Source organism: Perna viridis, chromosome 8 (genome assembly GCF_037379345.1).
Source record: "Perna viridis isolate PV_CMFRI_1.1 ecotype Kerala chromosome 8, ASM3737934v1, whole genome shotgun sequence".
Classification (NCBI taxonomy): domain Eukaryota; kingdom Metazoa; phylum Mollusca; class Bivalvia; order Mytilida; family Mytilidae; genus Perna; species Perna viridis.
In genome coordinates, this window is record NC_142452.1 from 33,179,449 (window position 1) to 33,206,495 (window position 27,047).

At 32.7% G+C, this 27,047-nt stretch overlaps 1 protein-coding gene across 1 annotated transcript; it reads right to left on the minus strand.

The window, feature by feature from the left end:
* Positions 1-1,592: 1,592 nt before the first annotated feature.
* LOC148610299 (uncharacterized) lies at positions 1,593-26,538 on the minus strand. The gene is made up of 20 exons (XM_088542649.1): positions 26,325-26,538; positions 22,715-22,945; positions 22,251-22,325; positions 20,446-20,574; positions 20,059-20,175; positions 18,873-19,027; positions 18,074-18,119; positions 17,207-17,437; positions 14,994-15,068; positions 12,007-12,111; positions 11,332-11,499; positions 10,379-10,462; positions 6,653-6,816; positions 6,319-6,364; positions 5,668-5,904; positions 5,183-5,257; positions 3,851-3,970; positions 3,504-3,692; positions 3,111-3,197; positions 1,593-2,539 (listed from the first exon to the last, which is right to left on the minus strand). The coding sequence occupies exons 1-20, from the start codon at positions 26,394-26,396 to the stop codon at positions 2,207-2,209; spliced, it is 2,739 nt and encodes a 912-aa protein (XP_088398775.1). The 5' UTR covers positions 26,397-26,538; the 3' UTR covers positions 1,593-2,206.
* Between the last annotated feature and the right edge of the window lie 509 nt (positions 26,539-27,047).

Below are 27,047 nucleotides of genomic sequence, written 5' to 3' on the forward strand. Positions count from 1 at the left end.
ATAACCAGAAACAAATTATATTCGTTTTTGTTTCTTAATTCTCAAAAACGACACAACTTATTGGTCCAAGAACAAAAAAGCACCCGTAGTAATTGAAAGTGGTGCATTAGTCATACATTTATACAACACTGAAGTATGGTTTAAAAACGATTATTATGTTACAAAAGTTTATGTTACCCCTCCACATAAAGTTCTCGAAATTATATCGGATATGCAGAAGCCATTTGAGTTCTAATTAGGCGATTAATTAACTTTTTAAATAGTAATCAAGGGAACCAAGGTTATAGCGGTAATCAAAAGAATGTAATCCAGGGACAAAGACCAGACATGGAAAACAGACATACACAACAAAGAACATAAAGTAACTAAAATCATACATACAAAGTAACAAAAGTAAATGAGCAACTCGGACTCCACTAAAAACTGGGATCATGGACCAGGTGCACCGGTACGGTAAGCGTCCTCTGCTTTCTAGAAACACCCGCCGAGTTGCTCATAAAAAGTCAAGTCAAGTCGAAAGAATGTAATCCAGGGAAAAAGACCAGACATGGAAAACAGACATATACAACAAAGAATATAAAGTAACTAAAATCATACATACAAAGTAACAAAAGCAAATGGGCAACTCGGACTCCACTAAAATCTAGGAGCTTGGACCTGGTGCACCGATAAGGTAAGCGTCCTCTGCTATTCTATAAACACCTGCCGAGTTGGTCAAAAAAGTCAAGTAAAGAATAGAAGATAGAGGAAAGGAAAACTGCAACAAGTTGAACAAATCAGTTTTCATGGTGCAGATGAATACACAGTAACGATCCACGAGTTCATGATGACGACAATAGTACTTCTGTAGTGATGACTGCAATCTCGTAGCAACGTAAAAGTGGGTGGTATAATACAATGGATAAGTCTATATAGCTTTATTATAAGTGTTTATATAGCTACCAAAACATTCCTGTACGATTTTATATGAAGATAGACAATGCGGCTTGCTCCACTGTAAGACCTGTGATACAAAATATATGTTCTACCTGTTCCATCGATGTTCAATTTACTAATCATTTATTATGAGTGAGGAATGACTCGCTCTATTTTTTTGTTCCCATTTAAGTAGTGAACCAAAAATATTTTTTAGTTCTTGAAATTCTTTTTCACAATGGATTTTTTTAACTCCTAAACTAGACACTGGAACGATAAAGATAAACTCGACTTGCCTTGGTACAAAATGTAAAATACCTATAATACTGAAGCTTCATTTCTTGTATTATAGGTGGTGGGTTTGACTTCTTTTTTTTCGATATTTTTGGTATGGAGTACTTTTTGTACATAATTTATTTTTGAATCTTAAACTTCTTAAGGCATTTGTCAAATACCTCTGTTGCGAGGCTACTCCTGGAAACACGTGTACAGCAAAACAAAATTTGCCATATGTATTGGACTAGTATTTTTTAATTCAAAACTGTTTTAAAGAAACACATCCGTATTCTATATGTGATTTTAATTTTAAACGTATGATACGCAATTTTGAGTAAAAACATTATCTTGAATTAAAGATGAAACAAAACAGTTTTTATAACCATGTAAATTGAAAATACTTCAGAAACAAAATAATTTATGTTCATATTGTAAATAAAAGCAATTGAACAGGTAAGCATTAAAAGTGCAAAAGAAGACTAAGTCACGTAGTAGGTAACTTTAACTCTACAATTCCTCAACGCCCATATCATATTTTAATGTTTCAGGTCCACTATCGTAAGGTTTAAATCCAATGTCTGATTGTAAGCTTCCATATGGAACAGGAGAGCTAAAGTAAACATTAGGATTGAATGACCTTGTGAGTTTGTCATGGTCGTCTTCAGCTGTTTGCCATGCTGATGTTAATGTGCCTATGTTTCCCTCTGTGGCATCCATGAGTTGTGATGTCTTATTAGTGGCCTCTGTCTGTTTATTATCAACATCACTGTTTGTTAACTTTGAATCATGGAATGGCAATACATCTTTATTTATATCCTCACGAGCATGATTTTCATTACCGTTCGTCACCGTTGACTCCATATGACTACACTCAGTGTAATTGTTATTTTCAGACTCATTTGTGAGTGTTTCTTTTGATGTATGACCTTTTGTAGCATCGCCATATTCATTTGAATTGTCAATGGGTTTTTCTGACATATCGTCGTCTAACGCTTTGGTGTGTACGTCACTTTTATCATCCGTTTTTTTTCACGCTGCGTTTCAGCGATCTTTTGAGACCTTTTCTGAGACTCCCTCTCAGACTTTTTGAAGCCGTTTCTGTGTCATTTCCAAAATCTGAATCTGGTCTAACCTTTGTTGATCTGGACAAAATTGACAATCTGCTGCTTTCTCGTTTGACTGGTTTAGGTTTTGTACTGGTAGATTTTACAGTTCCGGATTGTTGCTTATTGGTTCCATTATCAGTTTCAGGTGCCTGATCTTTGATGTCTTTTATACTTAACTCGATCTTGTCATCGTCTGATAACGTACGCCTTCGAGATAGTACAGTTGAAGTAACGATTATAATCTGAAACATCAAATCAGAATTATTTTTTTTATCAACCGTAAAAGTTGAAGCACACTATTTGTTTTAAATGATGGTTGAAAATTTGTAACTATCAAAATGTTAAGACCCAGACATTTTCAAATTATGCAATGAACTTCTCTTTTTAAATATTCAAATCACGTACATTGCTTGCTTCGGAAGGATATTTAAACTTTTTTTTTGTTGTTTTTTTTAAGATATCAAATTATATACTTCGTTAGAAATTACCTTTTCATACAAAGTTTTTTTTTTTTTTTTTTTTTTTTTTTTTTTCTGACACGTGCTTTATTCGTTTTGCTATATTTCTCCTTTTCTTATTCGTAATGTGTGTGCTATCTGTTTCCATCAGGAACGCCTGTACCATAGTGGGGTTATTACGATAATTTCATTTATTACTTTGATATTGCCATTTGACATACGGATTTTTCTTCGTGATTATATCTTTTGACTTGCTTAGATTTATCAGTTTTTAGTTATCAGTAATTGTTGTATTACGCTTCATTCTTTATTTCCTTTCTCCTTTCTTATACGTCTGATATACTAAATTACATACCTCGGCTATAAGGACAACAACAGTCAGTAGGAAGAATGGTAAGCTGTAATAATTCCATAACCTTTTCTCGATGACTGTTGGGCAATCCTGCAAATCGTTTGCTTAAATTAAGTATCTCTGTTACCCCTAGAGTCATATTTCCTTTGATTTGTGTTCCGTTTATAGTGAAGAACAAATACATGGATAATATTTTGTTTGTCTCTCATTAATTTTTCTCAATATGGTACAATTTTCTTGTCTTATGGAGTATCAACTTGGGAAGAGCAAACAAAGCAAAACGAAATAAATTTATGCTGGTATCATTTTATACAGTACTAAAATTGTATGTCGAGAAAAAAAGACACTACGTTTAGTACATAGCATAACATAACAAAAAAAAAGAACTATACATACTTCTTCGTGATATGAATTCGGTGTGTATCTGCATGTACTGTCAAAAATGTAATCGTATGGATAAATTTCGGTTTGTGTCGTACAACACTGGAACGGAAGTTCTTGACCATTATAATCACGATTATGTCTATACCAATACGATTCGTGAAAACTCAAGTTAGATGTTGAATTAGTGCCACAACATTTTGCCTGAAATATAATTAACAGATTTGATAAAACGAAAAGGTCAAAATGTTTTATCAAACAAAATCAGCACAAATTTAAGGCATTCTGTAATTTTTACAATATTTGTTTTGAAAGCAACATGCAGTAATCAAAAGGCAATAAAAGGAGGTTTATCGTCTTACCTTCACAAATAAAGTATTCCAGTAGAATGATATCTGATCATAATAACTTAAACCGGACCTTTGCGAGTACCTGTACGACTTGATATCATTTTCAAACTGTTCCTTTACAATTGATGAGACCTATTTAAAGAAATAATTACGATTCTAGGTTTTGCCAGTAAGGTACGTAACTATTCATACTTAAATAACATTTGACATTGTGGACAATGAATGCTATTTTTTCGCTGATTTATCGACCAAAGGCAATGTGTGAGACCACCTATGTGCGTCTGCGTTGAAATTTCAAACAATCACTTCCTTACTGTATACATCGTTTCCAAACAATATGTATTTTCCAAAATACACAAGTTTCCACCTGAACGAGTTTCAACCATTCATGTCGCTCTGTTCCTTGTAATGTGTATGTTTCCTTCGTGCTCAGGGATGGACACAGCTAATTATATAATTACAAGTAAGGATGATTTGTATTAATTCAAGACATGAATTTAAATCCATGTAGGTTTACATATTATCATAATATATTTTATTTCTTTCAGGGATTTATCTTAAATTATAATACGTATAAAATGTCATTGGTCAAATTGTCGTTGGTTTCATCGTTGAAATTTATCATTTTAGGTAATGTTTCTACCGATATACTTACTGGCGCCACAATCAGGTTTGGCTACTTACCATATTTGTTCTTTTCATAAACAGGTTAAAATAAAGCACATTGTTGATTTTTAATTAGAAACACATGGGTAGAGATTACGGTGTTTTGTTCTCAACTCATATGCTTTTTTTAAATGATGCTACAATTTCCCGAAATTCCTAATTTGGTTCAGCAACTGAAGAAATACTGCTAGGACAAGAGTATATAAAAATAAGTCGTTTTGTAAAACCTCTTGTTATCGTAACCTTACTGGCCGATATAAAGAGTTCTTTTTCGAATATGCTCAATAAAATCCATTTGTTAAATATTCTGGTTTAAGGAACATGAATTGCATCGGGCAGCACGGCGCCTGCTTGACCATATGCAGGACGTTTGTGCTGCTTTGTTTCATTCATTAGCCTTTTACGATCTGTTTTCCGTATTTTATCATTTGATGATTCGACATTGTTTTGTACAAACGCTTCTGCTAATATTCAGTCGGTTATACAGGTATTTGTTAAGACAATGCAAGACATACGTATTAAAAGCACGTTCATTATCTTTTTGTTGCCACATGTGTTGAGAAGTAAGGAAAAAAAAAACAGTTTAACGTTTTATGCATATTTTGTATCATCCTAATTATGAAGAATTACCCTTCATGCTGTTTTATGACGATATCGCATTTGTAACGTAAAACTTACCTCAGTGCTAAATTTGCCCCATAATCCTAATTCAATCGTATTTGCTATAATCAAAGATGCCCACATGAAGAAACCCTGCAATTTTGGCAAACATTTAATTATTTAGTTCATTAACTAAACGCCTTTTAAAAAGTCTATCGAATTTACTCATAACAATTAATACTAAGTTCAAGGCTTACTGTGACAAATCTCCCCGACAAAGGGTTAACAGAGATGTATTCCAAAGCCTTTCAGGAGTGTCTCTCCCCTAGTAGACTCACTTTTTGTAATATACCTCAAACCAAAATATCATAAAAAAATAATGAAGAATCAGCAATTCGTGTTGAAATTCAACGAATGTCCGAAAATGATTTAACTCACGCGTATGTAGTAGTCTTACATGTATCATGGTAAAACTGTAAAAAATAAATCTATATAATTCCTAAATATATACAAAGAGATGCCCAATTGGGTAGAATGAATAAACAAAAAGTTCAAAAACTTACCACAATACTGAAGAGCTTATTAAGCTTTTTCGGGATCATTATCGAGATAGAGTAGACTATTACAACTAATGTTGCTAATGCAAACGTTATAACAACTGTAGAAAAGTTGTCAATAGCATCGATAAAGGTGCTACCAGTTATATTCACTCTATCCAACAAAGGTTTTATATCTCTGTTACCAAAAATTTCGTCATATCGAATTCGTACTGCATTCGAAAGCAGTGCTATGCAGCAAACCTGAAAAAGGCACGCAGTAAATCTAAATCAGTACTGGAATCTATTGAAATACTTGTAACTTTAATTGTGAAGATTTTTGGAACTTTATTTTGAGGATTCTTGAGCCTTCAATTTTCTAATATTTTACTTAAGCTACAAGGCATTCCTGTGATAGACTTTTTTTTAAAGTTCCTAAAAGTTTATCAATATGAATCAAGAAACAAATATTGTAAACGTACTATTTTCGCTGTGTACTAATATTTGCTATTTTCGCGGAAGAAAGAAACACACGAAAATAGTACCCGCGAAATTGATTTGTTTCACTCTATAACTCTAATTATTATCTTAACCTCGCATATAACTAATAAGGAAGGTACATCTTCATGAAAATATTTTTTGATAAAAAAAACCTTGGAACAACCAAGTAAAACTTACAAATACTATTGCTGTAGAAATTAAGTGAAATATACCAGACTTTGACCTGTAATGGTAAAGGCAAAATAATATAAACACTATAGATATTAATAAAATAGTTATATGAAATTCGGTTACATTCAATGGAAATGGATGCTGAATTATAAGATTAAAAGAAGTAACAAAATAGGGTGACTTTTTTCCAAACGAACTCCAAGAAGGTTACTTGGCAATCAGAAGTATGTCGCGATTAGAAGAATGCGCTTAAAATATTGCTACAACTACTTCATATATTGATTTGATGACATTTCGTGAATAACTCGCTATATTGGGTTATTTTTATACAATGCTATACCTATTACAATATCTGCCGAGGAAAGACTTCAGTCCTGTACCTATTGTTAAAAAGATGGTCCAAAATGATTTCAATGCAACAAGCCTACCAAGCTTCGTTTCATCTGCATGAATTTCAACGTGATCTATATGATATTCCTTGTTGATCAAAATAATACTTATAATCTGGAAGAAAGTATTTATATTTTGTTTAGATATATGATGATAATAATTTGATTATTCAGTTTAACACACAAACTTCTGCCCTCAAAGACTAAAAAAAGACTGTAAAATATAAATGCAATAACCCTTTTATATTAAAACAGCCAACTCAATATTTTCTGATCGAATTCAGCATATAGTATCAAAGATATAAATTATTTTCTTCAAAATTAATTCCTATTTTGAAATGATTTGCTTAAGTATATTCTTAAGAAATCTTTGTTTGGTTTATTCGTCGAATTTTACTTTTAATTTGCTTCGTCTGTCATACTTTTTATCAAGTATATTGCATTTTAGGGAAATGATGAGGGTCCATAAGGCCTTGTTCTGCCTACTGAAATAATCGTTAAAAAAATCAAACATTCGGAAGAAAACTGAATAATAATGTAATACATATTGTAAATTTTCACTTTTAAGCATTCAGTTTGTGATTTAAAGAGTAACAATACAGAAACGAATACACAAAAACCGCCTGGAAGGCTATTCTGCAAATAAAATAGTATTTTTTTGCACCCTTTTGCCACTTATTTTATAGTAAGATCCAGCGTTATCCAAAAAAGAAATTGAAACTGAAAGTGTACATTTATATAGTCTTTCTACAGGAAAAAGATTTTTGGTTAACGCTGGATCTCTATGTGCATTTAACAAAAAAACTCCGAAAATCACGCTTAAAATCGCTACAAAAATGAGCAAATCCAACTTTACCTGGACATGTATCATGTGACCTAGCTAACCGTCACATGATTAAGCACCTGGCCATTCTCACACACTGTAGCAAGTGAAGTAGATATATTAATTAAAGAGCTTTCATCTCAGCTTTATGCCAAAGAATAAAAAAGAGGCTTAAATAATCTTTGATCAGACGTCGATTTTGATATAGCCACTGTTATGATTATGCATGCATGTACGTGAATGCACTTATGTACTTTGAACCGTATTACTGTCCTCTACGTGGGATTTTATCTATGAATTTATTATTTGAATCCAATAGTTTTGAATATCTTTTTGCTCTAATACCCGTATAAATCTCCTCCATAACATATTGTTCTACATTATGATTTACTTTTGCTGGGAACTAAGTACAAAAATGAAATGCTTTAAATAAGCTCGTATAAGAATTATAGTGTATAGAAACCTGTAGCACGCTGTCTAAAGATAATTTTGTTTGTAATAAATGATGCAAAGCATTTTATTTCCTTATGCGATCGGGCAAAGTTGGAAACACTGTTATAATATATATCCAACGCGAATAAAGCTTTTTAATTGCTTCTGTTTTTATTTTGAAAGTAGAAAAATTAAAAGCCGTTTGCATTGTTTTCCTGTAAAAAAATCCAGGCTCTGGGCATTTCTCTATTACAATGGTTAAGCGCAATTCTATATAAAGAACTTCTTTCAAAACTGCTTTCTTTATCTGGGAAAAATCTTCAATACATATACATTTATAATGCACACATATCAAACATGTTCTTACATGTATTTGATATTGCAAATTTAATATATGCAAAATGCTGGTCAATTGTACGCAATTTTGTGTGTATAAAATCCTGTTGCTTAAGTTGCTTGTCTATGAAGTAAATATTCCAACATTTCTTTCGTTTTTAGTGTACACCAACACATACGCCAAAAAAAAGCATGTAGACACTTCAAATACCCGTTTTTATATCAAAGCTGTTACCTGAGGAAGTACTATGATGCTCCGCTCAGGAGTAGCATGGATGTACATGTAAATTCTTCATGTTTATGTGTAAATATCTGTGCTTGATAGCCGACATGTAGTTTTAGTATTGTTATAACAGGTCTTATATAATATTTGTGCCAAGCGATCCTTTCATGCTAATTGTTGTCTGCAGCTCAGCTTATTGTCGGTTTTTCGAATATTTAATGTAAATTTTAGCGTCTATATTTTATGTGAATGAATTTGTCATTCATTTTAGTCAGCTGCATCCTGTGTTACGTTTGTATTTAATCCATGTCTCCTAAATTTTGTTATTCGCCTCTTGAAAATATTAGAAAGAAAAAACAAACACAGGCGCGTCGCGGGTGGTGGATTTGATGGAGTGCGACAATGCCTCATACATGTAGGTTTCAGGTTAAATAAGCATGGTCTGACCGTCAACCATCTGAGGTTTAGTAATATGAATATCCACGTGGCATTTATTGAAACAAGTTTTGTTCGAACCTGAATTTTAGAGATGCCAAGCTTTCATGTATTTTAGCGGAGATACAGTTTGCATTGATGTTAATCTTGGGAAACTCTACAAAAGGAGATCCCTGTTATTTTTATCCAAAATTGCGTCACCTCTGGGCCTCTTACCTTCCCAGTTTCATCCCCATTATTTTGACTGATGATTAGCGAAAATCTTGAAAGCGGCATAACTTAAGCTCCCACCAGCTCCGACCGGGAGACATACAAGACCGTTGAAGAATGTATGATGAAATGTTGGGAGGCTCAAGCCGAGAACGACCGATAGCGGGAGGTTAATTACCTATATAGATGTATTTTTTTCAAACTTTCCCACATTAATTTACAATTATTCGTAATCTTCAATTCTAATAAAATAATGTTTCATTTTTATTTATATATATTAAAACTTCGCAAATATTATAGAAATTGATTTAACTAAAAGTATTGATAAGTTTATCAACAATGATTTGTGCATGTACATGAACGTCCTTATTATTTTTCCGCTATTGTACTCGGAAAACTGTTAACACTTTGCTCAGGGATCCGTCTGTTTGTCTGGCTGTCTGTCTGTCTATCTGTAATTAACCACGAGAATCATTATCGACTTTTAAGTGGTTATGAAAATGTATATAGCCACTTATGCAGTGTTATTATGTAGTTGAGGAGAAACAGTAACACATGATTTGTATATTTGCTTGTTTTTTTTTGTTTGTTGGTTGGGGTTTAACGCCCGAGCAGCAATATTTCAGCTATATTCAGGCAATGAACATGAAGTGGATGATAAAATGAACATGAAATGATGAAATGAAAAATGGGACGGGACACAAGGACAACGGGTTCGCGAAATTTTGATTGCCACTGGAAATAAAGAGAGGTTGGTAGGGTCGGGCAATTTAGCCTCCTGTGGCGGAGCCCTATGGTTCCTACTCCGGGAAAATACCAAAGTAGGATTGTTTAACGTGAGAGGAACGTGACATCTTTCCCAACACGGTGTACCACTATGGCTTGCGTTCAGGTTTTCCGTATTATAACCTGACAACCCCCGCATGTAACACGCCAGGGGAACTCCATTACACTACCTAGAGCACACATCCCAGTTGTTCTGTGGGCAGAGCTCCTAGCCCCTGGCTATATTTCTGCGCACTATTTAGTCACCTTTTACTACAACCTTAGGCATGCTGCTGGCTATTCCTTTGGCACCCGGACCCGCACGGGCTTTTTTAATTATTAGTTACATCATTAGACCGATAGAAATATTATAAATAGATATAACCTATAAATAAACCTGAGAATTGAATGACCTGTAATGTTTAAGTCACCACTTAATACATCAAATCATACCTCCAAAATGATAAGCAGCCCGATAATTCCTAATAACCAGCCAACATACATATTCGTCTTCCAAAGTACAGCGCTGTTGCATGTCTGTAAAAATTAATTATTTCAGATCTTATTGTCAGAAAATTACAGGGTTATACAAAGGACGTGCATACACTTTTCATAATATGCTCGTCATTCACAATCTTTTTGGCTTGTTGAAGTTTTTTGCCGTTAGGTGAAAACACTACAGTAAGTAGTTTATGTTTGTTTTTGTTTTTGTTTTCGTATTGAATAATTGACTTATCACACTGACAAGGTCTGACTTATTTTACTCAGAGGCTACGACAACATCAATAAGAGTTTTATCTACGAAGCTATATCAACTAAACATATATTCTTAAGGAAATACATTGTGGTCAATAGAATATTAATACTGATATGGCAAATTTCGGTATGTTTTACACGCGTTTCAAGGAGTAAATTATCAGCAGGAACATTAGAACCAAATACTTGGAAAGTTCAAGTCAAAAAAATTTTTTTACAAAAAGTAATAAAACCAAAAACCACATTGAATGCTTACAACGCTTATCTACACAATTATATGGTAAAACTTCCTTTGTCATTATTTTCATAACTTTATTCATGTAACACTTATCATTTTTCGAAAGTTGGAACCGTGAAATATAGTACGCTTCCAGTGGCTGATCTTACAAAATGGATTGTCATCGAATGAAATGTTTAAACAAGAAGTTTTTTTAATAAATTTACATTGTTCGTGATTAAAACACATAATTATTTCATGCAACAATCGTTGAATTATTTCTTCTTTACCGAATCATATCATTCAGAAATGTTTACACAATTAACCATACAGGGAAGTTCAAACGCTTTTTGAAGTTGTATAATAGAAGCCATGTATCTTTATAGAACAGAAATGCATGCATGTTTGTTTCATAAAAGTCTTTCATATTAACCTTTGTTTTATATCCACCACAACCCCCATAGTATTCTAGCCCGTAATAATAGTTATTATACTCTCCCGACAGATCCATTCGAAAGTCATGGGCCACTTTGCAGCAAAACGCAGAGCCATAATGCCTATAATGAGTGTCAGAATGACTAAACACGCCACAGCAATCCAGCTGAAAATTGTATAAAAAAATTACTAGTCTTACTAGCAAAAAGATATAAAAAAAACTGTGATTTTGTTTGTTGTTGGATGAAGATAAATGATTTTGAATCTTGAATTTAAACCAGTATTCCCATATTATTTCAATTGTGTATTGTAATTTATTTGTTACCTATAATTTGTATATATTTCACAAAAATAATAAGTGTTTTGTAGATACGAAAAGGCTTGGTTTTGAAAGAAAAACACAATTACAAGACCTAAGGAGGTAGACCTAGGGTAAGGGACACAACTGTTACAAATCATTGGAACGTTTGTATTCACCATATTACATCAATCTCATGTAAGCATCAAAGTAACTCAGACTTATTTCATTCTGTTTCAAAGAAAAGCTTGAAAGGCTTTGGTGAAATTGAACATGATACAAACATATCACTGATTTCAGGAGTTATTTCTCATACCATAGGTCTACCTCCTTAAGTTTCTCAAAATGCACAAAAAATTAATACATAATACTTACAGCAAGAATCATGCCGTTCCATTGTGTTGTAATAGTATTTTGTTGGTTATTATAATAATATCCATTCTGTTGATTACTTAACTGGTATTTCATGTTGTTGTTTATCTATTACATAACAGAAATATTTCATACTTAAAGGTAATACAAACACACAATCTCACTTAACTCATTTACAGAAAATATACGAAAAATGTATAGGCGAAAATATATTGGGATTCAACATGTATTTTCTTGCATGTCTCCTCATAGTCCTTTCCACTTTTTATTTTTTCCTTTGCTTCTGTTTATCTTTTTTATTTTGTTTGTGTGTTTTTGTTTTGTTTTGTTTTGTTTTGTTAAGTTTTGTTTTTCATGCAACATCCCGACTTAAAAACATTATACATCGTTTTTTTTCCAAAAAAGATGGTACACCTAAATACAAATATATAGTTCTTGGTAGAAATTCCTCATACTTTGTAAGAAATAATTCCAAATCATCTTCCAAATATACAGAAGATGTTTACAAAATGCTGGAATTTTTAATCGACAACATATTTGTACAGTGTGGTGGACGCGTTTTTCAACAAACGGTCGGGATTCCAATGGGAACAAATTGTGCTCCTCTACTTGCTTACCTATTGTTTCACTCGCATGAGACTGACTTTATAGCTGATCTGATCCGAAAAAAAGAATATCGTTTAGCTAGATCCTTTAATCTCAATTTCCGCTACATAGATGATAGTATTATATTTAAACAATCCTAATTTTTGGGGATTCGATACATCGCATCTACCACAAGGAACTTGAGATAAAGGATACTATAGACACTGTAAAGTCGGCCTCATATCTTGACTTACACTTAGAAATCGATGGTAAAGGAAAACTATTGACCAAACTTTACGACAACGTTATGACTTTTCATTCAAAATTGTCAACTTTCCTTTCATCTGTGGCAACATCCCTTCAGCACCTGCGTATGGAGTGTTCATATCACAACTTATACGTTATGCCAGAGCTTGCCGAGACTACGCAGACTTTTTGTATCGCGCTAGAATTCTAACAAATAGGCTTCAGGAACAGGGTTATGTTGCTACAACATTAAAATCATCACTACAAAAATTTTATGGTCGTCATCATGAACTCGTGGGTAGTTATGGTGTATCCATCTGCACCATGAAAACTGATTTGTTCAACGTGTCATAGTTTTGCTTTCCTCGTTTGTCTACCCCCGGCTTGACTTTTTATGAGCAACTCGGCGGGTGTTTCTAGAAAAGCAGAGGACGCTTACCCTACAGGTGCACCTGGTCCATGCTCCCAGTTTTTAGTACAGTCCGAGTTGCTCATTTCCTTTTGTTACTTTGTATGTATGATTTTAGTTACTCTGTGTTCTTTGTTGTGTATGTCTGTTTTTCTTGACTGATCGTTGTGCCTGGATTACATTCTTTTGATTACCGCTATAACCGTGGTTCCCTTGATAACTCTTTCACATGCTTATTTCCTTTTACGGCATTTAAGTAGTGTTACTATAGAGTTATGTGTGTTGTGTACTTTGCACACCTGTATGTGTAATATGTTTCATCTTAAAATAAAGGCAAGGTATTGTGTCTTACAGACATTGAATTTCATATTCATATCACGGGTTGGAGTCAAACGTTAAGTACAGCTGTCGGGCATTAGCTAGTTTCAAATCGTAACGATTTTGTGATTATTCAAATACATTAATATCAACAAATTGAAATATTGTCTTCTTCCTGAACATTTATTACACTTTTACCTCTACTATACGTATTTTGGACTGACACATTTCTGTGAACTTTTCATATAATACAGAGTTAACAAAAACGTTCATTATAAATAAAAACAGTTATGAGTAAAATCAAATACACTGTTGAAACAAAAATATTGTAGACATAGTTGTCACTAAAATGATTTCATTTTTAAATAAAACACCACCAATGTAGGAAGGGAGGTAGACCTAGGGTAAGGAACAGAACTATTAAAAATCATTGGAACGTTGGTATGCAGCATTTTACATTCATCTTATATAACCATCTAATTAACTTGGATTTATTTTATTCTGCTTCAAGCAAAAGCTTAAGAGGCTTTGGTGAAATTGAATATGATACAAACATATCACTGATTTCAAGAGTTATGTCCCTTACACTAGTTCTCCCTCCTTAATTGAAGTAGGCAATCCAAATCTATAAGCATGATTTGTTTTTAAATGGTTCATAGTATGATTTTGAAGCTTTTGTGGCTTTTAAAACATAATCAAAGAAACGCTCATAATTTTCCTTTCAAACTCATAGATGTTGTCTTGCGCAGCAAATAATATGATTGTCTTACCTCTGTTTTGGTATAGCTTTCATGTTTTATCATAATTCGGCCTACCTCTACAGCTGTTCAATGTCAGAGCCGTTGCTCCGATGGTATAAAATCTATTTTGACAGATTTATTTTGAACAACTTGATTATGAATCGGATAAGTATTCGGTAATTTATTTGTTGTAACTCTTATTGATATAGCTTTAATAATATTTTAACAGAATTCTGCATTTATGACAGAAATGTGAGATTTTTCCTCATCTTTCAATTGTTATTAAAGTCTGATAAAATTACCATATAGTAGCCATTTCTTTGCACAATATTCCACTGTTTAAGAAGTGTTGTCACCTCTTTGCAATTGTTTGAACGAAGGAATGAGTCATTTGCCAATGAGAACTTTGGGTTTAGTTAAAATAAAGCAGGAGTTGATTCAATGTCAGACGACCGAGGTCGCTAACCTTTGTTCATTTAATAACTCATTTTAGTCACCACCTAGATACCTTTGGACTCCGTAACCATACATCAGGTCATCATGGTTAAATTTAGGATTCTTAGGAATACACTTTTGCGGGAGTCTTTTATTTACGTGACCTGTTTACTAGAAATACATCAAAGGCTTGAATATAACATGATACGACACGACAGTCAGCAAACAAACGATTTAACTTAACATGTATGACTTACCCTTACAATTAACAGAGACCAAAAAACCAGTAAGACAATTTTTGGTAGTAGTAATATAGTTGATAGAATACAACTCTGAAAAATATGTACAGTTTATCAAAGCAAAAAAACAGATTTCTAAATTGTGAAAGTACTGTTTTCCATAGAAACTGTATTATTTGTTTGCATAAAGAAAAGTTTTTACATGAAATCAATATGCAAAAGAACATTAAAACTAATTTCAAGACTTCTAATTTACAGTTCAAAGGGGTTGGTTCACTTTTCAAGATATTCGGCCCAACTATGTCTTGAAAATTAAAAAAATGCCCCAACAGTAATATTTGTTGCTTATAATAAACTTTGAATGTCGTCTTTCAACAAAATGATATTGTAGCAAAAGTTCTCTGTCACTTCAGTGAAAAAATAGCTATGTCTAATTGATGGTATGATCGTTTGTTGAGTTTTTTCCCCGATTTCCCTACTTCAAACGAAAAATGTAGTATCAGGGCAGCTGTAGAACATCTATGTATTTTTATGATAAAATCGTCTCTTATATATCTACGTCCACCTTCAATATCTAAGAGTTCCAGAAATGCGATCTATTAAAATTTTTATGTTGTTTAACTTTTGAGAAGCGTGTTTTGTTTACGCAAATCGGAACATTCCGTTCGGACCGCGTTTTCGTTGTTTATTGTACCATGGAAAACGAAGCGACATCATCGTGCCAGATTACGAACTTTACAATGTTGATGTTTATGATTTCATCAAAACCGCTTACAGATCATGTACAGAAATATAATATGTTATCTTTATTAGAAATGTAAGTATGCCATCTGTCCATAAACCTCAGTTACTCTTATTCCTTCTATAAAGTAATAAACCGAATAGGTGAAATAAGTTCGGAAGCGGCAGCAGATGACCACATCAATTGTAAAGGCAAACAGCGAAACTGGCAACATTTACTATGCATTTAGTATGTTTTAATTCATATACAATAAAAAATAAATATACGTTAAGATATATGACTGCAAATTGTTGGCAGTGGCTGCAAAATTCAAGAATGAGAAAAAACATATTTTACTGTCGGATCTTGAATTATCTTCCCGGGTTGGCACTGATATTTTAACATTTCCGTACGAACTTCTCCTTATGCAAATGTAAAACAGAATCATCAGACTGAAGGTAGCAAGTGTGATAGAGGAGTAAAAAAGTGAATTGTGTTAATCTATTGTTTATAATTTATATACTTAAGAAAGCCTTCTTCTTACTTACAAAAGATTTGAAATTGTTATTGTTTTAAATTATTGTTGTTAACATCACTTTGAGTTCATTTGTAAAATACTATTTTATCTGAATTATTCCTCAGGTATTACGAGTTAAACCACTTCTATATAATCACCAGCTGAATGGGAAAAAAACGGTAGTCATTTGTATGGCAGATAAAAAATATTTTTAATGAAACAAATGTTGTTTTTTAACGAAATTATACTAAAGAATTGGTAGTTCATTTGCACTGAAGTTAATTTGATTGTTTGACACTTCATAATGTCTAACATTAATCCTGCTCATAAATGACAGTGGCAAGTTTGCAAATTGTTTTAATAAATTTTAGAAACAATTCACTACGTTAAAGTTTCTATGAAAGTAATTAATAATGAAGTACTTTAAGGACAACATATTAAAATAGATGTCATCATTGCGCTGGTTTAGAAGTAAGAAATGGTGATATTGTTGTTTAAAATTGATTGGTTTCCATGGAAACATAAAATAAACATTAGTTTTTGTTGTGATTTTTGTTCATTTTGCATTATATACCATTCTACTACAAAGTCTCACGAAAGTTATAAGGAAAGTCAATAGCAAAGATGAATAAAATGGCAATGTATGGCATTTTAATGAAAAAATTGTGATTTTCCTATGAAAGATTCAATCAGTTGCCATGGAAAGGCAGAATTGATATTCAGACATTTAATTATTTATATATATATTTCATCAATACCTATCCATCTGTAAAGCTTTCGTCAAAAACTGTGCTTGGGCCAAATTTGGTACTTAGTGAACCAACCCCTTTAATTTGGTTGAACAGAGATCTTGGCATTAATGTCAAAGCATTAATTATCTTCTGTTTATATATATATATATATATATATATATATATATATATATATATATATATATATATATATATATATAACCTATCTAGGCATATATCATACGAGTTCAATTTTACCTACCGCTATCTTTAGCATTTGAGATTGTCGCAATGAAGCAACCATGCTTAGTACGGATGAAGCTGCCCCAGAAAAGCCAATGACAACCGCTGATGCCGAAAGTCCAATCAAAATGTCGTAGAAATAATACTGATTAAACTGTATCTGATAGAATATATGTTTGAGTGACCCGTTGGTTATCATGATATCTCCTCTTAGAATAAGTCCTAATACAAAAAGTGCTATACTGGCAACCTTGAAAATACGGAAAGAAAGAATACAAGGAATATGCAAAAGCGTGTGGTATATTTATTGAACGAATATATATATTGGTTTCTACACCAATGTTATATCCTTCATCAAACGCGTTAGACAAATATCATATGTCATTTGGCACGATTGTATTTAGGAGCTTGGTATTACAAATTACTTTACGTATGCTTATATATACCACAAGATATTAACACATATCTGATCTTAAATGATTTCTATGAATCCATTGTAAATAAAAGGAAATCGATTAACAACCCAAAAGAACTCTCAAGTGTTAGATGTAATATATTAAGTGTGTTGTAAAAAACATGTACAAGACTTGAAATATGGAACGCATAGCCTAACAGTTTTGCGTTACCTTTGAATTCAATCAAATGAGAATTAATTCCAGAACGCTTTTGTTTTTTGCTAAATTCAAAATTTTATTTATTTTTTTTTTCAGCAAATGAATTAATGCTTTCAGAAGATTACTCATACGGTCCAGACGGTGAGTGTATGGACTAAATCAATAATGGTTTTACATTAAACTCATTGTTTGAAGTTAATAAGTAGATTGATTTAAAGCATATACACAATTTTCTTTAATGACTTTTAAATTAACAACCACAATTTACTCACCAATGACGTAATCTTGAGTACTGTTGAACAGAAAACAATTTTAGACCTACGAAACGTTGTGTGTAAATTTAATACAGGGATTCAAATGCAAGCTTACATATGTGAAATTCCACACTTACAATATATCATATCATTTGTTCGCTTCAAATGCTTGATTTTTGTTTTTGTTTTGTGTTTGTGTTGTTTTTTTTTTGCCCCTTCACTAATTTAAGAGGTTGATTCTTGGTCTTTCTGGTGGTTTGTTTGCCCATAGCTTCCGCTTAGACCAGCCAGCTCAGTCATCATCGTTGAATGGACGTTAACGTTAAGTAAATAGACCGGTGGCGATAGGCCAAAAAGACGTCCTAATATATCGACCAATCATAAATTACGATTTGAAAATATATTTTTAAAATACCTGATATTATATGTGGGTACACTCTTAAGCTTTCACGAGGTTAACAAACCTCACTTGCCATTTTGCACAGTGATCATCATAATTTGCAAGGACCATAAAGTACAGATTAAAAACCGAAAATCGTGGTAATTTAAAGTCATATAAATATAACTCCAAAGCAGTCGTTATTTTGTGCAACGCATTGGCTATGTCTCTACAAAAATATAAAGAAACTTTAGAATCGAAATAAAACACGGAAACTCCACATTATTATTGTTAAACCATGAGCAGGTCATTTATGTCGGTATTTAACCCCTCACCATCGCTCGCAGTAAATAAAAATGCTACAAAAATGACCGGCCTGTGATAAAACAATGATAAAATGGAATTTTCATGAATACCTTCTTTCACATTCAAACTTACGTTCGCCATGATCGTCTTACGAAAAGTAAAAATGTTCTCCCTATTCCATGTCGCAATGTAAACAGGAGGTAGTACTTATTTCTTGACAAACCAGTTCTTATTTCTTTGAACTCAAGCTTTCTATATGTATATTCAGAGGCTACTATTGATATTATCTACAAAACAATTATATGTAGATGCCGTTACTCAATTACTACTTCTTATTGTTTCCTGGGGTAACTTTTTCGTTTTGCTTCATTTAAGCGCCAAAACATTTGTATATGCTGTGATTAAATATTATCAAATCAGAGAATGCTTGAATAATACAATAATAATAACTATTGGAAAAATAATTAAGGGAACCAAGTTTCTAGCGGAAATCAAAAGACTGTAATCCAGGGACAAAGACCAGAAATGTAAAACAGACACACACAACAAAGAACATAACTTATAATAAAATAATACATACAATGCAACAAATATAAATAAGCAAATTGGACTCCACTAAAAAGTGGGAGCATGGACTAGGTGCAACGGAGGGGTAAGTTTCCTATGTTTCTCACGTTGAACAAATCAGTTTTCATGGTACAGAAAAATACACCGTAACGATTGAAGAGTTCATGATTACGACCATGAAACTTCTGTATTAATGACTTCAATCTATTAAAGAAGCCTAATTGTAAGAGGTCTAGCGCGATACAAAAAGTCGGCGTAGTTACGGAAAGCTCTGGTAAAAAGTATGAGTTGTGATACAAAATCTCCATACGGAGGTGCTAAGGGGGTGTTGCCACAAATGAAAGGAAATACGGAATATGGAATAAAAAATCATTGCGTTTGTCTTTCGGTTTGGTCATTTGTTTTCCTTTACTATCTATCTCTTAGTTTAGGTCACAGCTTCACAGTGTCTGTTGCATCATTTATCTCATGTTCGTTGGAGAGGATGCGGTGTATTAAATCCATAATTGCTTAACGATAATGCGTCTTATATATAGCGGAAAACTGAGATTTAAGGATCTAGCTAATCGATGTTCCTTCTCCTGAATCAAATCAACTATAAAATGTATTTGTCTAGACGTTGACAATTAAACAGGTAACATTCATGTGCAGGTTTTCTCTACTTGAAGTATTTGTAGTTCAAATCAGTTACAAGAAGAGTTTTTTTTTCTTAAAAATCTTAACATGTGGTAAGAAAATTATGATTACGTACATGGCAAAGAAAGCAGGCGATTATCACACCAAAGTAAGTCTTCAGATATGTCCGAACTTGTTCTTTGTAAACGTTGAAACATGAATGAATCGCTGAAAAGCTTGATTCACAACCTAACTGTAAAACAGGAAAAGAAGAGACACACATGACAAACTTATATAATCATTAGCTTAAATTAAATTCTGAAGAATGGTTCATCAAGCATTGAATCCACAAAATTAAATCATTCAAATATTGCATAGGCAAGCGGTAAAACACAAACAACTAATTTTAAAACTGCATTTGGTCAAATATCTATCTTCTGCATTTTCGTCATAGTTTAATCACGTTTTTACCAGACATGTTTCAAACGTCGATGCATTAGTCGAAATAAAATAAATAGCTAACCTTTCGTAAAAACCCAGGAAACACATTTACTTCGTAATCTTGCGAAATATACATATGGTAGTAGTTACCATTGTTCCAATCCCAATACATATTAACGAAAGGATCCAGTGTACTGTGGATGTTATTTGTCTGAAAAAAAAAATATCGTTCGTTATATCTCAGAATTGAAAAAAAAATTGATGAAAATATTATAAGAACAAAAACTACTTCTTTGATTAAAAAATACTGTATATGTTGTCCAGATACTATACATGTTTATGAGTTATTTCATTCTCAGCACATTTGTATTGACAGTTAAATACTTGACTTTCGGTTAGTCATGTCTTCAAAAAAAAATCTACTCCGTCCTATCTTCAGAATCGGCAGAAAACAAAACATAGTCTTGTGAATAAAGAAAAGACAACTTTTCATAGCCACAATAGGCAAAAAAAACAAAAACAAACACAAACACAAAACCAAAAACCAAAAACAAAATTACAAAATCCTATGTCAACCAATAAGATATGGTCCACTAGTTCAAGTGTCTTGAAATTCATAAACGTTATGGTTGATTTATACACAAAAAACATAAATTTGATGTACGATGTAAGCACTATTTAGCTTCTTCTGCATTATTCTAGCTTTTCGGATCTAAATCTGTGTAGATTAAACGGAAGAATGAAGATGGCTAATCAGCATAAAGCACATCGGTATATTGTAAAAAAAGTACACCATGTACTACTTTAAGGTCCTTCCGGTTCATTTATCTTTTAAGACCAGACATGGAAATTAAACACACAGAGAGAAAATAAAATAAACAAAATAATGCGTACAAAGCAACAAAAGTTAATAAGCAACTCGGATTCAACTATAAACTGGGAACATGGACCAGGTACACCGGTAGGGTAAGCGTCCTTTGTTTTCCTAGAAACATCCGCAAAGCTGCTCATAAAAAGTCAAGTGCGGGGTAGACGTAAGAGGATAGAAAAATGATGACCTTTTGAACAAATTGGTTCTCTCGGTACAGATGGATACATCGTAACGATCCACGAGTTCAAGATGACGGCCATACAACGTCTGTTGTGATTTCTTCAATCTTGTAGCAACATAACTCGGTTCCAGCAGCCTAACTGTAAAAAGCCTGGTGTGGTAGAAAAATTCTGCATAGTTATGGTAACTGCAGGCATAACGTATGAGATGTGGTATGAAAACTCCATACGCTGGTGTTGAAGGTATGTTGCCACAGATAAAAGGAAAGTTGACAATACGGAATAAAGAGTCATCGCCTTTGTCGTATAGTTTGGAAATAGTTTTCAATAAGTGAAAGTTAAGTTAAGAGGCTGACTTCGGTGTCTGTAGTATCCTTTATTTCAAGTTCTTTGGGGTAGATTCGATATATTACCTCCCCAAAAGTAGTAGAATTGTTTAACGATGATACGTTATCTACATAGTGGAAACTATGAGCAAAGGATCTGTCAAAACGATGATCCTTTCTTTGAACTATATCAGCAAATAAAGTCAGCCTCATAAGAGTACTTAACATAGTTTGAATGTATGAACCCTGTTTTTGGCTAATTTTTCCGATTTATCAAAACAATGGAAATTAATAATTTTGTCCTCATGTCATAGACCTATATATTCTATTATATTCTATCTCTCAACATATTGATGATGCGACACCCAAAGGTGATTGTTGAAATAATTTTACTTCAAGAATTATTATTATTATTCTGTACTGAATCACTGTCTAAATTTAACAATATTATCAACTGTTTTGGCAAAAGAAGAAAAAAACTTTAAGGATTTAAACCTCATTTCAGATTTACCTTGTCGTACAACAAAGCCAAAAGGACAAAATAGATGGTGTATATCAAAAGCATCATTGAGCTCAATATCACTGTCTGAAAAGATAAACAAACATCATATAATACATGCCTCACAGTGTGTTCAAATGTAGTCTTGTGTGCCGTGCACATATAGTTTGTATCTGTATTTGTGATTTTTAAAGTAAAATTGTGTAATGTTTTGAATGTATTTTTTTTTGCATATATGAAATATTGAGTTTATGCGTCTACGTCTATATCATAAACAAACCCCAAAGATGGAAACAAAATTGAGAAAAAATACCGTTACGATAAATTACTATAACATATGGCTAAAATATGTTTTTGAAAATGATTTTCTATAATTTGATTGTAAAACTATTATAAAAAAAAACAAAAACAAAACTTTGAGCCCTTAAATTTCATTTATTTCATATCTCAATATGATAGCATAGTTATGCACTTACAACGACAAGAAAAGGCTTTATTTTACAAAGTGCGCCTAATGTACAAAATACGCCAGTTACAAACTCCATCAGAAAGACACCAATAATTGAGTAAGCAATTGAACGCATGGCAGTCCCTAGTTCCATTTTGTAGGATGTGTCTAGGTTCATTATGCGAGTGACATTGTCATCGAAAATGGCATCTTTGGCCTTCATATACGCTATTAACATGGTTAGACCGAATGTCAGTGTCTACAAAAATAAAACAATTTTTTTATCGTACATGAAGTGGTCTTGAATAAATAAGGCCAAACGTACGTTGAAAAGGTCGCATTATCACTTCACATTGAGTCCTAATTTCTTTAAAATTCATGTGCACGCAAATCTTTCACACTTTTTGGTATATTAATATTGGTGCGGTTACGTGTCTGATCGAAATACGTATTTGTTTTCGCATTTATAGGTCATATAGATATACCTAACAAAAAAGGTCAATTTATGATTTGAATATCCTAGATGTTTATGAAAGAGTAATCAAGGAATCCAAGGTTATAGCGGTAATCAAAAGAATGTAACCCAGGGACAGAGACCAGACATTGAAAACAGACACACACAACAAAGAACATAAAGCAACCAAAATCATACACACATACTAAGAAAAGCAAATAAGCAACTCGGACTCCACTTAAAACTTCGAGAATGGACCAGGTGCACCGGTAGGGTAAGCGTCCTCTGCTTTTCTAGAAACACCCGCCGAGTTTCATAAAATGTCAAGTCAAGTCTGGGGTAGACAAACGAGGAAAGCAAAACTATGACACGTTGAACAAATCAGTTTTCATGGTGCAGATGGATACACCGTAAGTACACACGGGTTCATGATGATGGCCATAAAACTTTTGTAGTGATGATTTCAATCTGGTAGCAACATAACCCTGTTCCAGAAGCCTATTTGTTAGAATTCTAACGCGATACAAAAAGTCTGCATAGTTTCGGCAAGGTATGGGATAACGTATGAACTGACAGTTGTGAGTATAGAAGTTTTAGAAAGAGGTTAGGCGTTACAGTTTGCAGATCCATCTATGTAACGTTGTTTATATGGATTCTTGTGGAGTTCAGGAATCCAGTACATAGATGGTAAATCACAATCATCGTCCTTGGTAGAGAGACCAAAAGAGGATAGCACACATTTATGGTTTTCCACAATATCTTCCTTAATAAGAGTAATCAACACAACATAAAGTAACTAAAATCATAATTCAAAGATATTCACTACTTCAAACAACAACACTTAAACGATTGAGTTCTGGTTATGCAGTTTAAATTACCAGTTGACGTTAGATTTCTAGAGTACATCAAAATGTTTACCTCGATTTTTTTTTTTTTTTTTTTAAATCGAGTGCATCCGAGTCTGTTCGTACTATTTACATATTTTGATAGCGTAGATTTCTCAGACAGGGAGCGACTGTTCCATTGATTGATAAATTGTTGGAAATTAGCATCATTTGGACGGGCATTAATTTTTGCATATGATCATAAATAGTTCAAATGACGTACTAAATATCCTTGTAATTCTATGAACACTCGCGTAAACAAATCGATTATCAAATTTCATTACCTTAAATTGCGTTTATTATTGCTTCTCTTTATACATATGATTTATGGTATAGATTCAATATCACACGAAACGCGTGAACAACGACAAATTATCAATTTCTCACATTTCGTCATTTTTCAACGTTCAGAATCGTTGATTATCTAGGAACCAAAACCCATCGGATAAAAATATTTGCGCATGGTATAAAAACAACAACATTTAAATATGATCTTTTTTCTTAAATACACAATTATAAAAGAACGTTGGATCAATCTAGAAAGCACGCCGTTTTCAAAATGACAGATGATCTACAATCAAAATATCATAATTACATGATTATGTATGACTAGACAGTACTATTTTGTAAATGCGTAGCATTTAGTCATATTACTATTAATATGACAAATTAATGTTTGAACTCTAATTTTTGTTCATGTTGGGAGTAAATTCTTAAAACCTGCCATTTCATAATAACCTGTATATCTTAAAAAAAAACCTTTGTGATTAAATCATCGGCAAGAATCATCTGACAAAAACAGAACAAATCATTGTACAAAAACGGCTTATCGAAGAACAACAATACCCACTGTGTTAACTTGAAATTTAACACTCAAGTTAAGTTTGACAATATCGTGTCTCTAGCATATATGAATATATGAAAACCATTTAATCTTGGTCTTTTTCGATAATTAGATTAAAAATTTTATTCTCAACATCTTACAAGTATTCCCCATTTAGTATTTATGGCAATACAAAGCAAAAAAAATCATAAATCACTTTATAAATAAATATAGCGTATTTGAAAAAAAAACATATGTACAGGAGGTAAATTATCATATAATGATCAAATCATTAGATATGGTGTAATCAATTGCATACTGTCTCGAAATCCTAATTCACAATCTCAAGAGAATAATTTTTATTTCAAATCATCACGATACGTCTTGTTTGGTAAATTTGTCAACATGAACTATTTAATGAGATTATATATATACCCTAAAAGCTTTTTAGCTAATCAAATTGTGGAGGTATGTTTGTTCGTATGACTATTTTGTTATACATTTAAATACTCTTCAAGCGTAATTAGTTTTCAATGATTGTAACTGAACTACAAATATTGCTTGAATTGACATTTTTATTTAGTAATGAAAAGGACAATTAATGTATTACTTATTGAATTTTATTTCAAAATTCGCACTACATAATCATTATATCTCAGGAGCTTTCTAATCCTGAAAGTGCATGTTTTTTCTAGTATATACACTTATAAATATGTACAAAGGCTAGGTAATTATTTCCGCTTTCTTATACAATTAAGATAGCAGATGATACATATCACATGTCATTAGTTAGCACGATAATAATGGCAGAAATATTTTTATCTGTCTGCTAATTTTAAAATTAAACCATATATCCGATATTCATATCTTTTACGCTCCCGCTTATGGAGTGTTCATATCACAACTCATACGTTATGCCAGAGCTTGCCGGAACTACGCAGACTTTTTGTATCGCGCTAGAACTCTACCAAATAGGCCTCTGGAACAGGGTTATGTTGCTACAAGATTGAAGTCATCATACAGAGGTTTTATGGTCGTCATCATGAACTCGTGGATCGCTATGGTGTGTCCATCCATCAGCACCATGACAACCGATTTATTCAACGGGTTATAGTTTTCCTTTCCTCGTTTGTCTACCCCGGACTTGACTTTTTGTGATCAACTCGGTGGGCATATCTAGAAATGCAGAGGACCATTACCCTACCGGTGCACCTGGTCCATGCTCCCAGTTTTTAGTGGAGTCCGAGTTGCTCATTTACTTTTGTTACTTTGTATGTATGATTTTAGTTACTTTATGTTCTTTGTTGTGTATGTCTGTTTTCCATGTCTGGTCTTTGTCCCTGAATTACCGCTATAACCTTGGTTCCTTTGTTTACTCTTTTATCGTTTCAAAGACAATGGAAAATTAAACCTGGGCGTAATCCGGAAGTCACGAAGCTTCGTCTGAGATTTTGCCACATAAAACAAATAAACTTACCCTTGTAATGAGTGCCACGGTCAAAAGAATATTTGTAGATATAGAAAAACGCCCTCTATCTAGTTTTCCCATCGTTTAATTCCAGTTAAAAAAAACTAAAACTCTTAATAATTGTACATTGCTGAACATGCATAATTTTAAGTGGTTAAACAAATTATGCTGTATAGTTACAAGTAGTCATTCGGTGTAAAATTGAACAATATTATGACCATTATCATGGTCCTTAAGCACGTTGTAAAATCAATCGATCGTAGTATCTATTTGATCATTTAAATTTTGAATTTAAAAGGCCTGATCGTCAAAGATAAATAGACTATAGGTGCATCGGGATACAGTGTAAAGGATTTTATTGAGTCAACAATTATAATTTTTTAAACGGGTTACATACATCATACGCCGATATTTGTTTTGTTGTCTACGGAACATTGAAATATCTCTATTATAGTATCATCAGGTATACTAGGAATCTCATACTTAAAATCCTCCATCTCCTTTTTTTTTAATCTGGCTAATTTGTTCTCGCTGGACTAATTTTGAACACTACAACCGTTGTTACATGTAAACAAACCATGTAATAGATGCAATATCAAGACTTTTAAACAAAAATATGGAGTATATTTAATCTTGAGTAAATTCAAGTAAATGTGTTGACATTTTCCAACCTTCAATAAATATCTACATTGTTATACCTTCTATCATTACTAAAAGAGAACTCCATTTAAA

Excerpts from the sequence above, each read along its gene's own strand:
- LOC148610299 (XM_088542649.1), bottom strand. The coding sequence starts at position 26,396 with ATGGGAAAACTAGATAGAGGGCGTTTTTCTATATCTACAAATATTCTT. Across the intron at positions 6,817-10,378 it reads GGCTGCTTATCATTTTGGAG|ATTATAAGTATTATTTTGAT; the intron begins GTATGATTTGAT and ends ACTTTCTTCCAG. Across the intron at positions 3,198-3,503 it reads CGAATTCATATCACGAAGAA|GATTGCCCAACAGTCATCGA; the intron begins GTATGTATAGTT and ends AACGATTTGCAG.